This window comes from Ammospiza nelsoni, chromosome 30 (genome assembly GCF_027579445.1).
Source record: "Ammospiza nelsoni isolate bAmmNel1 chromosome 30, bAmmNel1.pri, whole genome shotgun sequence".
NCBI classification, from domain to species: domain Eukaryota; kingdom Metazoa; phylum Chordata; class Aves; order Passeriformes; family Passerellidae; genus Ammospiza; species Ammospiza nelsoni.
In genome coordinates, this window is record NC_080662.1 from 3,313,940 (window position 1) to 3,328,873 (window position 14,934).

At 42.8% G+C, this 14,934-nt stretch overlaps 1 protein-coding gene across 2 annotated transcripts; it reads right to left on the reverse strand.

Annotated features, from left to right (window-relative positions):
* Positions 1–1,804: 1,804 nt before the first annotated feature.
* BNIP3L (BCL2 interacting protein 3 like) lies at positions 1,805–13,683 on the reverse strand. Of its 2 annotated transcripts, XM_059490876.1 has the most exons (7): positions 13,512–13,683; positions 9,041–9,227; positions 8,485–8,557; positions 7,113–7,216; positions 6,184–6,333; positions 4,956–5,047; positions 1,805–2,200 (listed from the first exon to the last, which is right to left on the reverse strand). In XM_059490876.1, the coding sequence occupies exons 1-6, from the start codon at positions 13,594–13,596 to the stop codon at positions 4,999–5,001; spliced, it is 648 nt and encodes a 215-aa protein (XP_059346859.1). In that variant the 5' UTR covers positions 13,597–13,683; the 3' UTR covers positions 1,805–2,200; positions 4,956–4,998. The 2 variants fall into 2 exon arrangements, with proteins under 2 accessions (XP_059346859.1, XP_059346858.1); XM_059490875.1 differs by having other exon boundaries at positions 1,805–5,047.
* Between the last annotated feature and the right edge of the window lie 1,251 nt (positions 13,684–14,934).

Here is a 14,934-nt window from a genome sequence, read left to right on the forward strand (position 1 = left end):
AATGGTCACACAAAGCTCCTCCCAGCACCTGGGGACAAGGACCCTGCCTGCTGCTGCCCACAGAATGAGCTGCAAGAACCAGGGGTGCATTTTGTGTCTAAATTTCACCATGCACTCTTTACACCTTGTTAGCTCATAAGCTCACGTAGCACTGTTGAATTAAATGAGGAATTACTATTTTTTATAATGAGAGGCAAGGAACATGCTTCACTCAAAATTTTGCATATAAAGTTTTTTCTGTTGATAGTTGACAGTCTCCCAGCTTGTATTTAGATGCAGGTTACATGCCAGAAGTAAAAGGCTCTGAGAAGATTGGTCTTAAAAGAGAATTTTAAATTAAAACGCTTACTTAGAAGACACAGGAAAATGCAGTTGAGAGTCAGAGGCTCCTTGATCTACCATAGAAAGGCATTCTAGGATCCAGGGGCTGAAATTTAAATTTCAAAGTAAGGTAGAAGTTAAAGACTGGAACAGCTCAAGGTGTAGGTTCTGCACAACTCCACACACTGACAGCCTTGCAAGGATGTGTCCTTTTGTAACCTAAATTGTAACCTCAATACACTGCAAGAACTTCAACAGCTGTAGGCCTATTCTCTTTTTTTTTTATAAACACCAGAATAAAGCATTTTCTGGCCTTAAAATTCACTGATTTGTCTTCAGATGACAAAAGCCAAGTTACGCAAACAGCACCACTAAAAAAAAAAATCTCAAAACAAACTTCCCAGTCTTATCAGAAAAGCGTTAGGAAACAGTTTAAAATAGAAAAATGCATGTTTCCATACTCGAAATTCTCTGGCAGCAGCTCAGAAAGTGAAGTCATGTTTACTTTCCTTCCTGGAAAAGCACCCCTCGCTCTGCCCCTGATGTCAGCACAGCCCAGCTGAGGCAGCTCAGCTCACCTTGGGCAGGGCACAGAGGCACCCAATGAAGTGGAAACTGATTGAGCTTTCTCTTTTTCATGGGATGCTGTATCCAGCACGAGGTTTTCCAGGAGTACCTCCAGGTTTTTGTTTTGTTTTGACAGCGCTGGTTGAACTACAGGGCAGAGTTCAGGAATCCTGGTGGTTTATTTTGGTTTTCAAGGCCCAAAACACAAAGGAGTCTTCACAAATCACAAACACAAGGCAAAGATCCTTGCAGGGAATCAGGGCTTCACTTTCAGATAGTGAAATGCATACTTTACAGGTATGCATTCACACAAAAGTGTAAATAATGTTTTTATAGTGAACTTTGCCACTAAATTCAAATTCTAAGCTTTTCATATGTGTACAGTGAAGCCTGAATGCAGCGTAAGGAAGACTCAACATCCCACCACTGAACTCAACCACAGAGCACCTGGAGATTCCCTCAGGTCATGGTAGAAAGGAACTTGCCCAGAATCTGAAATCCCTGGACAAGAATGAAAAGAAACTTGAAGACAGTCCTCAACTCCATCAAAATGTGATTCACACCAGAATAATGCCAGAGCCAAGAAAGTGCTGCCTTATGCAAGATGATCTTGTATTTATTCTTGCATTGTAACCAAAAAGGTTTTGAAGCAATTCAAAAATTCAGGCCCAAGTTTCACTGTGAGACCTAGAGAAAGAAACTTTCTGAAAGTAGGGTTTATAACTTTTGCTTATTCCTCTGGAAAAAGAAAATCCCATTTACACGAAGTTCTGGATTTACAGATTAAAAATATAGAAAAGAACTAAAATGGGTGGTACCAGGAATCAGAATGGTGCCTTTTCCACCTAGAATAAACAACTCTCCTCTGGATAAACAGAAATAACCTGTGCTCTTGAACCAAGAACAGGGAGGCAGATTAACAATTAGGGTTTATGTCCCTTACTCTTTAATCTGCAAATTAAACCCAATGAGGAAACAGAAGAAAATACAAGGAATACAACAGAGTTGATCAATCATACAAAATCTCAGCAATTCTACTTTACATTTAATATGCCACCACATTATTTTCCTTCCAGAGTTTTTCCTGGACAAGGTGCTGGAGGACTTGGAGAAGGTACACAAAGCCATCCAAGGGGAATATTTTTATTAAGTGCTTCAGGAAATGAAGCGGATGATCCCATGTCACTAAAAACCAAAACAAAAACAAACCCAAGCAATCTTTCAAAAAAATTATTCCAGTCTATAAACAGCAGCTTCAATGTTCATGTCACCCAGAACAAAACAGTTCCATAAAACATCTTAAAAAGCAGACCTGTAAAAAAAGGGGAAGAGAAGAAAGACAAAATAAAGGCGCAGCATGAAGTCATTTCAGACAAGCAGTTTTGTGAGAGCTTTAATGGCACAAAATGTTTATAAGCTACAACTTATACATGTAAACTGTATATAATGTTACAAAGTGCTAACTAATTTATGAAGAATGCATAATCACTTTGGCTCAGTTAACTCCAATATTTCAACAAATGTCAATTAAAAATTTGAATTTCTAACAATCTTCAGCTTTCACTTTTGAAAACAGTAAGTAAATATGCATTTGCTGCAGTTAGGTCAGCCTGCATCTTTAATGTGCGAGTTTATGCATTTTTTCTTGATCCTATTTACAAGTCTAGGCCAGTTTTCACTGAATGTAAGAAAAATGAAGCCTATGCTTTTTTTTCCAAAACTGTAAACAGGTATAAAGCTTTTTAAACAACATTTATCTTAACAAAACATCAACTCTCAATAATTGAAACCCCTTAGTGAATGATACAACACTCTATTCCTGTTCATTGTAAAAGTGGAAGTTGCAGATTTCCCTCCAAAGCTTAGAAAGGGTCTCAATAAATACTGCATTGTATCCCAGGCAGTGTTCCAGTGAGCACGGGGCATTCCTCAGCTCTGGGTTTCACAGGTTTCACTCCAAGTGTCATTAGTGGTCTTGATACTCCAGCCACAAGTTAGCACTGTTATTTATCAGATATTCTGAAGAATTACTTTTAATTTAGAAAGGTGTAATTCACTGGGTTTTCCTCTTTAAAAAATATTCCCTACTAAGTAAAAATCTCTTTTTCCACTACTCCAATTTCATACAAAACAAAGTGCTGTGTTAGAAGTAAAAGTGGTCCAGCCTTTCTCCTGTCCCCTCAGATTTTAGGGCTGTAAAATGAAGTATTTGATGCTCTCTAAAACACCCTCCACCAGGTTCCCCTGCCCACCCCCACCTCTGGGTGAAACCCAATATCCACACCCAAAGCAAACCTGCACTTGTGGGCAGCTCAAGTGCCACTAAGTACTCACAACTAAAAGGAAAAAAAAGCAGATTACTCAAGAGGATTTGTTGCTCACCCTGAAAGCATTCTCCGACAGTATTCAGAAGTAGAGAATGAAAATAAATACAGTTTAGCAGTGGATTCATACTTAACTTTTTCACTTCCTGGGAGCTAACTGAACTTTTTTTAACCCTAATCTCAGCTGGGATTTAGCTTCTATGCATCAATTGGTTCATGCAATCACTGCTCTATCAAATAATCAACTTTATAAAGTCTGATGCAAGCAAACAATCATAGGTAGCTGTTTTCACCAAATGGCTGACTGGATTTTCTTATTTTCTACAAGTCAGCCGACTAAAGTCTTTATTTAAATGAGATTTTTGCTAGTCTAAAAATTAGCATTGGTTCCCTAAATACTTAGTATTAAAGTCTATACCATATATATATATATATATATTCATATATATATATATATAAAAGGAGTATTCTATCCTTCAGAGTTCATGCTACATGTTCTGAAATCCAATAAAATATACTTAGGGACAAGACTGTCCCAATGCTTTGTAACAATTTGATACTAAAGCTTCACATTTTGAAAAGAAGTGTCACTGAAGGAGGACAAGGCTTAATGTTCCCTAAGATAAAAGTTCAACAACATCAGTGAGAAATCTACCCTAACATGAGACATCACAAGTGACTTTCAGGTTCCAAGTATCCCCAAAAAGGAGATTGTACAGTAAACAATGAGAGAGAAGAATATTGAGAATTCATTTGCAGAAGATATTTCAGAGCTTTTACAACTTCTGAACCTTTATGCACCTGCAAGATTGTCCCCCTTGAGGATCAGCCAAACGCTTTTCCTGCTGAAATCGCCGAATCTTCAGAGATGTAAATGGGTCCACCACAAACAGAATAATTTCCTTTTACACAGAGCCTACCTACACTACAGCTGCTGGGTTTTTCCTTAATTTAGAACTACTGTGAAAAGGAAAATTTCACGTTGAAAATTTTCCCTTAAGAAAACAGGTAAAGAAAAAAAAAGCTTCTTCACATGCAAACAATGCAATTTTTCTAATAGTTCCTAGGTATCAGACAGGTTTTCCTACAAGGAATAAGGAGCTGACTTCATAGAAAAGACAAGATTACAACAATTACCTAGTATTAAAATATGCTGATGGATTTAGTTATCCTACTTTAAAATTTATGCAGTCTTTGCCTCCTGCAATTCAAATGGTGTTTGTTACCCAATACAAGGGGCCGAGCAAATTCCCCCCGAAAGCTGATTTAAACTGGATCTTTATTGCCAGTGATTTCTTCGTTTATTCCACAACCAGCTGCTTTTTTACAAAAGAACAACTCTTTCCCACTTCAATCAGTAATTTCCTTCCAAAGAGACTGTTTTATCACCACCATGCAGTCAACACTTAGATCATGCACAACTGCAACTGAAGTCAGGTTGCACTAAGGAGGCAACAGCATCACTGATAAAATTAAACTTGCTGGTGGCATTTTGCATTGAGAGAAGCCCTTGCAACATAGAGACAGTTGTAAACTCCATCCAGCAACTCTGACGTGTCTTGCAGGCCAAGAGGCAGGGGAATGGGAGAGAGGGAAAGAATGTGGATAGCCAAACACCTCAACAGAGTTCCAACACAATACTGAATTCCAGAGTTAGCAAAAACCTGAATATGGAAGGAAAAGGTGAAGTCAAGGTCATGCTTAAAATGGTCTCAAGTCAAATGTACTAAATGAGACAGTAACACCTTCACAGGTCACATGGGGTCCAGGTTTGCACTCCATGGCTTCAATAAGTGCTGGCTGAAGGTGTGGTCAGGCGTTTCCCAATGTAGATGCTGAAATAAAAAGTATAAGGATAACATATTGCACAGGAATACTCCCTGCTTTCCCACAGTCCCCACACACCTAGCTGCTCTAATCCCTCTCAAGTCTGAGATCCATCCAAAGACTTCTCCAAAACTACTTACAGTGAGGTTTTGCATGAGTCTGGAAGGATCAATGCTCTCAGTACTCACCCAAAGTGGGTTTTCCTCCAGTGCCAGCTCAACTGAAAACCCCAATCCAAAAGCTTTTGTGTTTTGAGTACCTGACACAGCAAACCTCTCAGACAACTGAGGTAAAACATAGCAAGTGCTGCCTATAGGGAGTGAGGGGAGCTTTAAGACTCCATCCAAACACTGACCACAAGCAAGATTTCAATCATTGCAGAAATGCACAATTTTGCTGTAGTACAAATATTTCACAGTATATCCTCCCATATTCTATCCTAATTTATTTCAAAGTTTAGAAGAATTTAAAGAGAAACTTAAACTACATCCACAAAATCAAACACAAAGCTAAACAAAACCATGTTTTGAGTTCATGCCTTTGCCTCATCCCAGAATTTAAGTTGGATAAACAGAACGTAGGGATTTAGGCAAAGTGAGAGATTATATTGGATTACACAGGCAATGAAAACACTGCTGAGGAGAGACACAGCTCATCTTGCAGGACACATCCAATTTTTCATCTCTCTAAGTATCAAACTCTGACTTTCAGTAACACCACACTGCAGCATTACATTGGAAATGACAGGGTTTGTGCCACACACACCACCTCAGCATCATTATTTGTACAGTGGAGTTTCATATTGGTCAGTAGAAGTTATTTTTCATCTATTCTAATTTTCCCCCTTATAACCTGAAGCATTTAAATAGAAGGCACATAATCAAATTGCATATGTTACAATTGCAAAGGTTATTTGCAAACTCATCCATGCATATTCAATATAACTTGATTTATTCTAGAAATAAAGCACATTAAAGGCTGCAAAGTTCTAACTGCTGCAAAGTTTTCCTGCTTTTGTAAAAGTACACCAAGTCTGAGTGATGGCCAAAAATCATTCCTCTAGGAAAAGCCCTTTTCAGCAGGACCTGACATATAAGCAAAGTGGAAAGGCAAAAGCTGAAGTGAGAATTAGGTTAATACTTACCCTAGTCCCAGAGCCAAAACATGAGATATGAACAGAGATGGAATGAAAACCTTAAGAAATTCTGCAGAGAAAATGCCACCTTTTTTCATTGCTCCACTTTTTCTCATACTTAGAGACACTGAACGTTTAGGATGTCTGAAATGGAATTCCCTGGAAGAAGAGGGGGAGGGGGGAAAAAATTCAACAAGACTTTTTTGTTTCTTTCCCCCCCCCCCTTTTTTTTTTTTTTTTTTTGCACACAAATGCACAGATCTCTGTAGGAACATTTTTTTTTAAGTACAAAGAGCTAGAGATCAAAGCCCAAGATCCCTTACACAGAGTAAGGAATCAAAGAGAGTAAGAGGAGGGATTGTGCAGAGACCACTTACACAGACAGTATAGACACAAAGGGAGCAGGAGCTGCAGAGAGAGGTAGGTCCGAGAGAGGGAATTTCAGCATGATATTTGTTAGCAAGAGGCCTCATTTTTTGTTCCAAACACAGATACAGAAGTCTGCCAGATTTAGACAGCATCCTCTATTTTAATAAAAATGCTTTGCATTCAAGGATCTCAAGGTTTCCCCTTCCGTGGATGAACATTACATATTTTACATAGAAAGAAAAAAAGGGACAGAGAATTTAGGAGACTTGCTCAACACTCTTCCATTCAATAAGCCAAGACTAAATCTCATGAATCCCAGCTCCAAGTACCCAGCTCTCCCACTAATTAGAATTTTGTCACAGCTTGCCGTGGCTTTGTATTACCTTCAAGTCATTCTGTTGCTATTTTGATTTTCATACTTCATTTTTTCAACCTTTTTAGCCTCCCGACAGAGAAATCAATCTCTTCCTAAGATAAACTTATTTTGATTGTGAGACTGTGACAATCTTTTCCTTCATCTATTCATTAAAATAGATTAATATTCATTAAAAACACGGAGTTTAACTCACTTGGGAGGAATGTTTTCAGGCCTACTTGACCAGTCTGACACCCAGTCTGCACTTTTCTTCAAAACTTCCAATTCTTTCTCTCCTTCTACTGCTTCTTCTTCGGACTGAAACACACAGGGGACAATTGTAACACACGATCAGCTGCTCCTCAGGGTGTTACATTGAGAGTGACAGCAACAGTGGTGACATGATAAGCACCAAATGGTGGCACCTGATAAACCAGTAACTGTTCTTGGACTGCTGATTACTTCAAAGAGATTTGATTTTGCCAGCAGAAGTTAGGAAACCACAAATTCTATTACTGTAGCCAGGATTTCCACATTATTGCAAGCTATTTGTTTTTTTTAACTAACAAAAACAAATGATTATTTTAATCTTAAATGTAATAAACCAGAACTGTGCAAAAAATATTTACAAATGGCAAAGAATATTAGGTTGATGGCATTCCATTTAAAGCCCACGGAACGTGACTAAAAGCATGGCAAGTCAAATAAAATGGTTTCAAAACCAGTATTTTGACTTTTTAAAGGTGTTATTAATAATTTAAAATTTACATTACTTGCAACTAGTAGCTTGGACTGGGTGAATCCCAGATGCAAGAGGGAAAAGCAAGCACTCACTCTGTATATAAAGATTTAACTTCACATCAATAGATGCAAATGTTATCATACAAGAAAAGAAATAAATTAGGGACAGCAGAGAACACCACTGACTTTAACTCCTACTTAGTATTAAAACAATCTCCTCAGTGACTCTTATTAAAATAAGATAAGCCACTTAGAACATTAAGTGAGAAGCACAGCAAACCCAGAGGTAATCAAGTAGCACAGTCACAAGTGAGACGCAGAGCTCACCAACACCTTCATTCAGACCCTGTTGGCTCTCAGGGCAGAACTGCAACAGTCCCAGGTCTTTGACAAAATTAAAGGCAAGGTTTCATTCTTCCAGGAATGCTTTTTATTTATACTGCTGAAGACAGCAAATTTTATGAAATTATCCAACTAAGAGTTCAGCATGAGTCTCCTCTCACTTTGTGTTATGGAGATTACTCACTGTCACGTGAGTGTCTGCACAGCAATCACTGAACACCCTGAAGTCTTGTGCAGAAATGTGAACATTTTAAACCCAGCTTTGACACCCAGGGCCAGCAGGGTTACACAGTAACATGACTGCCAGGAAAGAAGCATTTCCCAGCTGTACAGATGGAGACTCATTTTTCCCTCACTCCAACACTATTCATCTCCAAGTCAAATTTAAATTAATAGAGAATATAAGTCTTTTGACATCACAAAGAGCATGTTCTATACCTCAAGCCCAGATCAAATATCCATAACTTACAAAAGTATATTTTAAAAGTTAAGGAAGAAAATACCTGAGAGCTACTGTCTTTACTTGTGTGCATTTCCACATCAAAAGTTATCTGTCCATCATCTTGAGGTGACGGGCTAAAGAGAAATTGATATCATAATGTCATTTTGTCAACTAAAGAATCATCAGTGTAGGTAAATCTCAGCTGAATTATCTCCTCATGTACTTTTGGACATCATTCAGCTGAGTTACTGACTGCACCACCCTTCAGATCCCAAATACCAGCACTAGAAAGTCTTCCCAACTCCCCTGCCTTTTCAATTATTTTAGAATTTATAATCCTACCTTTCTCCACAGAGTTCACAGTTGCTCCCCAAAGCAAAGAAAGCACTACCCAAAAGTTCAGCTGCTACAGAAAAGATGCAACTCCCTTTGTTCTTATAGGGAACACTACCAGTACTGTGAATTACACGTGTTTTTGTATCATCACACAGTTACCACGAGGAAGCAGCTATTCCAAATAGCGCAGCACAACAGACTTCACCCTGACAAAAAGCTCGACCGATCCGCAGGACAAACTGGGCCATGAATCACAGGCAGAGTAGCCAACACTCCTTTACCTGTCACAGTGGGAACTACCTCTTGAACTGCTCTGTCCTGACTCGTGCTGGGCATCCAGGAGGATTTTCTCCATGTCTCCATTGTGGATGGAGGAGGAGGATGGCACGTGCTCCAGGCCCCCGTTCTTGCCGTTGCCGTTGTCGTTGCTGTTGCCGTTGCCGTTCATCTGCAGCTCCACCCAGGAACCTGCGGGGCAGCCACACGTCACCTCACGGACAGCCAGCGCTGCACACACCTTCAGTTTATCAACTGCACCCAGAGGGAAACACCAGCATGCTGGGCTCAGATAACACACACCGACCCGAGAGAGCTCATAAACACAGGACAGGGACAACAGCCACAGGATTCTTCTTTCACCAACACAAACACCCCCAAAAGCTGGGCTGCTGCTCCCTAACTCTGGAGCTGGTCAGTAAGATGTCTCCTTTCTCCCCAACTATTAATTCTTTAATCAGCCACATGTCTCTGCAGTTTGTGAACTACAGATTGCTCCATTACACCTCATCCTGTTCTACATTCCTTTCTCAAACAGAATTTTCATTCCTATGCCCCTACTACAGAACTCCCCCCTGTGCAGCTTTATATCCTCCTTTCCTTTACTTCCAAAGGCCTTGGATCAATCCCCAGTTTTTCTATACATCAGGCAGCCTGCCATTCTCAGGTCTCCTTCAGCTTGCTTTGGCCTGGCACAAACATCTCTCATAAAGCTCCAATTTACTGTTTTCCCCCCATTTTTTGGTAGTTTTACCAATGGGATATCTTCACGTGCACTAAGATCCAACAAAGAGCAAGAGTGTACTCTAGGTGACAAGGGCAGCTGCTAAAAAGTTCACACACTGTGTAGATAAAGAGAGGATTTTTATTTTAAAATGTATATCACTTCTATTTTATGTGCAGATTAGCCAAATATGAGAGTGTATGTTCTGATACATTCTTTAGTGATATGTTTCAATTGGTGACATGCAGAGATACACGTCACCACAACTCCTCTGTAATTTAGTTTATTCCACCTGAAGCAAGGAGCTTTCAGGGTTCTTTTTGTATTTGGTTAACTATTTTTAAAAGTTTGGACATCTTCCCCCAGGATGGAAAAATATCCAAGTAAGAAAAGCAAGCCTGAAGCTACAAATACAACATTTTGAGCATTATTTGTACAAGTCCTACATTTTAACACTGATTTTTGATTTCTGAAATGCACCTGGGAGTGCCTGCACTTATTTTTTGTAGCATGGTTTTGTCACTGGGAGCTCCATCAGTGACACAGGAAGGGATGTTTAATAATGAGCCTGTTTCCAAGTTGATTTGATGAAGAATTCTCCTTTAGCACCAATTATTCACCGTGCCATTACAGAGATGTCCATGGAAGCACCATGCTCTGGTGGTTCCCAGCCCAGCCTCCCCAGGCTGGACTCACAAAAGGGAATTTTGGGAGTGCCCAGCCACTGCTCAGCACTGCACATCAAGCTTTCCAGACAAGCGGGTGTTAACTGGGAACAGGCAGCTTTGCTCAGTCAGCAGCAGACAGAGACTGTGTCATTCCAGATTGCTGATGATTGCGCTGTCCCAATCCCTAAATAAAATGGCCAAACTCTAAGAGCTTCATCAGAAAGGTTGTTCTGCCTTGCACAAGAGACCACACCTGCAAAAAAGCAGGCAGCAAATGCAATTAGCAAGTGGTCAAAAGTTAGGTAAAAGAGCTTTATATTCCCCAACAACCACTTGTGGCTATTGGAAAAACCAGGATCTGCAAAGCATCTAGGACCAAAAAAATCAGCAGAGGACAAAAGCGTGATGGGATGTGTTCCTCTGACACTAGAACACCCAGAGGATGGTGATCAGATCTCCTTACTCTGACACACAGCTCTAAATCCACTGTCACAAATAAAGTTTTTACTCATTTACCTCGGGCTGACAAATCCTGTGTTTATCTAAAACACACTGTGGCCGTAGTAGGAAGAAATCCCCAATTTTCCTGTGAGTAAAGAGTCCCTGGGAGCTGAGTAGGAGTTGACATGAGGAGCAGCACGTTCCCAGCTGACCTCACTGGGAATGACTCAAAATACATTAAGGAAGCATAATCTGCCATCAAGCTCCTGCACGCTGCCCACTCCCACGGCACTCAGGGAGTGGGGAATGTGACAGGGACTCATCAGAGGGACATAAACCTCTGTTCCTTTAAAGAGATGGACAGGAATGTATTGGAGAATAACCTGCCCAAACAACAGAGAATGGGGTTTGCCCCGAGCTTTTCTGTACATTAATCACCTGCCTGAGAACTTTTACTTTCACATCTTTCTACCTGACAGTAAAATAGGAAATGTGGCAGAATGAAGAGCGGTAGATTTAAGAGTAATACAGTAAAGAAATGTGGCAGCATCTCCTCCCTTCACAAATCACATAACACACACACTCTTTGGAGAAAAAGAAAACACAAACAATTGTTCATATCAATGGTATTTTTCTCCAAAATTGTCTGAATTCTGGCTTTGCTCTATAGCTAATTATTTCACTACGAATTTATATACACCGACTTTAATTCTATGTTTTTCTATGACTTGGGGGACTGTTTAAACAGCAGGGGTTAAACATGTTGGGGAAGACTGGTCTCATTTTGTTTATTCCCTCTGATTTCAGCTCAGTACATGAAGTGGAGATATCAAAGGCAATATATAAATTAAATACTGTACACATTTTATAGATATAAAAATACTCCAAGCTACTACCAAGTCAGTTGCTCACAAGTAGTCTGAGACATGATAGACCTGAATTAACTAATAAATATTACTTTTACAATGAAGTACAACATTAACAACAAAAAAAAAAAAAGAAGAGGGAAAGGAAAAGAAAGTCAACCAGACTCCCAAAATGGTAATTATTAAGCAGATTTTCCATGACAGAACTAGATGGGCTCTTGCCTAAGGTGGGATTTTTTTTGTCAATATGTAACAGAGCTTTATAATAATTAAAATATAGGAAGCATCTAGAATTCCCAAAGCAAGCAACTTGGGTTTTTTATCTCTTTAAACCCAATAAAGCACAGGTTACCAGTTTTATTCCCAGCTCTTCTGCCTTCCAAGTGCTATGGGAATCTTTGAATAAAAGGCCCTAAACACACACAAATGACACACAGAACACCATGAAAAGGTGTCTCAGTTCATTAGGCTGAAAAGTTCACTGAAAAGCTGAGAGAATGGCAGCAAAGGCACCTCTCTCACCAAAGCATTGTGCAGGGGCTGAACATCTAAAAGCACCACTGAGTCTGAGGGGAACCGACGGGGTGCATTTGTTTTGTTGCTGGGGCACAGCATCCAACATTTCCTCTGGTACCTGGTGAGCTGGGTGAGCCTCTGAGGTGCCCCAGCAGCAAAATCCCCGTGGGCAGCTCCATCCCCGGCTCACAGAGCTCTCAGCTCCTGTCGCCCCTGTCAGCAGCACATTAATGACTCCCGGAGCTACCACATTGCCAGAAATTAAACATAAAATACACAGACATCAAATCTGGCCATTTCTGAAGTAAGGATTGAGTCAGGCACCCAGCACGTCACAACTTTAACAGCCTAATTGTTATTTAAGTATAACAGGCCTGAATAATTTGCCAAGATTATTGACTCGGGTAATATTGTTTAAGGTGCCGCGGTTATCACACGATGGAGTGTTACCACAACACAATAGCAGCATTATGAAAAGGACACAGCTTATTCTTCCTTTCATACAATTTCCACTGAGTTATGGAAAAGGAAAAATAACGAGTTTATTTTGTGGTCAGCTAAACTACATCGTAAACCACGGAGGTTACAGTTAACCATTAATGCAATTTATTCACCTCTTCCATCCTTAAAATTTAGAGATGAAAAGACATACCGAAGGAGCTGTTTATAACGAAGGGAAAGCATTGGCCAAGTAAGTACCAGAGCCTACATGATGTGCCTTACTAGTGTTATCCTAGGAACAAAAGGATGCAGCAAAGCAGCTGACAGAGATGCCGGATATAGAGGGAAATAGCTCACGTCAGTGCTATTGACTCAGCCACTGAATAAATTTATTCCCACAGCCACGCTCCTCCCCCTACCCCGCTGTATCCCATCGTCGCTGTTCGGGTAAACTCCGTGTAACCACGCAACGAGCTCGGGCCGTTTCTCGGGGGACTCGATGGCCCTCAGTCCCCTGCGAACGGAGGCGGCTCGGGTCCCGCCAGGGCAGCACTCTCCCGGCACCCGGAGCCCGTTTGATCCAGCCCAGCACTGGCGCGGCCCTCGGGCTCTCCCGAGCTCCCCCGGCCGCTCCCGCCGCCAGCCGGCCCCTCACGGCCCCCGCCGGGCCATTTATACCCGCTGCGCCCCGGCCATTGGCCCCCGGCGGCTCGAGCGCCGCGTCCTACGCCAATGGCGGCCCGGAGCGGCGCCAGGGGGTCGCGGCCCCTTCAGGGCCCCCCGCGCCATTCCCCGCCCGCGCCCCCGCGGCCGCACTCACTGTTGAGGCCGGGCTCGCCGTGCGTCCCGTCCGCCGGCGGGTTGTTGTTGTTGTTGTGCTGCGGCTGTTCCTGAGGGCTGGACATGGCGACGGCGGCGCGGCTGAGGCGACTGAGGAGCCGCTGGGGCAAAAACAACAAACCCGGACTCCGTTCCGGGCCCGGCCGCCCCGCCCCGCCCCGTCGCGCTGCGCAGGCGCGGCACGCGCTGCTCCCGCCCTCCGCCTCCATGGCGCGACCCGCGCCCGCGCACGTCCCGCGCGTGCGCAGGCAGGGCGGGGACTGAGGGAGCGGGGAGGGGACGCGGGGACAGGGAGCGACTGAGGGACCGGGAGCGACACAGGGACCGAGAGTGAGTGACACAGGGACCGAGAGTGAGTGACACAGGGACCGGGAGCGACACAGGGACCGGGAGCGACACAGGGACCGAGAGTGAGTGACACAGGGACCGGGAGCGACACAGGGACCGGGAGCGACTCGGAGACAGGGACCAGTAGTGACAGAGGGACCGGGAGTGACAGAGGGAGCGACAGAGGGACAGGGAGTGACAGAAGGACAGGGAGAGACACAGGGACCAGGAGCGAGTGGCGCGGCCCGTCAGGCTGGGAGAGCCCTCCCAGAGCCCCGAGCCCGAGCGGTGCCCGATCGCCACCTTGTCCCCTCTGAGTGCCACCTCCAGGGGACCCCTCCAGGGATGGGCACTGCAACCCTCCGTGAGCAGTGCCAAGCCCTGAGCCCCCTTTCCGTGGGGAAATTCCTGCTGTGCCCACCCTGAGCCCCCTTTCCATGGGGAAATTCCTGCTGTGCCCACCCTGAGCCTGCCCTGAGCCCCCTTTCCATGGGGAAATTCCTGCTGTGCCCACCCTGAGCTGCCCTGAGCCCCCTTTCCATGGGGAAATTCCTGCTGTGCCCACCCTGAGCTGCCCTGGCCCAGCCTGAGGCCGTTCCCTCTGCTCCTGTCCCTGTGCCCTCCTGGCAGGAGCTGGGCAGAGCCACAGCCCCCCCCCCCTGCCCCCCGACTGCTTTTCATCTTGTTCTTTTCATTCTGTTTTGTTGTCACTTCAATGTCAAGATTTATTTGGAGGCCTAGACTCTTTTTGATGTAATTTTGTGACTTCAGTTTCATGTCTCTAACACGTATATCTATATTTATAAGCATTTTGCTTACCAAAAGTTGTAAAGGAGCCTTTTACACCATAAAGTCCTCCCATCAACAGCCACAAGAACATAAATTGTGTTTTTTTCATTACTCTACTCACTGAAGGAGTTCAGTAACAGCAACACTATCAGAGTGAAGCCACGCAGAAACAACTCCAGTAGTGTTCTTTGTTTGCTCCCCATTACAAATGTGAAAAAATCACTTCTTTCTGTGTCAACTTTTTTTTAGCGAGAGAAAAAGCTTGTATGCACAAGTGTCACAATCAT

Bases quoted from the DNA above. Each gene is read 5' to 3' on its own strand.
- BNIP3L (XM_059490876.1), bottom strand. From the start codon at position 13,596: ATGTCCAGCCCTCAGGAACAGCCGCAGCACAACAACAACAACAACCCG. The intron at 8,558-9,040 runs GTAAAGGAGTGT...ATTTCTCTTTAG, and splicing joins GGTAGTTCCCACTGTGACAG to CCCGTCACCTCAAGATGATG. The intron at 7,217-8,484 runs GTATTTTCTTCC...TGTGTGTTTCAG, and splicing joins GTAAAGACAGTAGCTCTCAG to TCCGAAGAAGAAGCAGTAGA.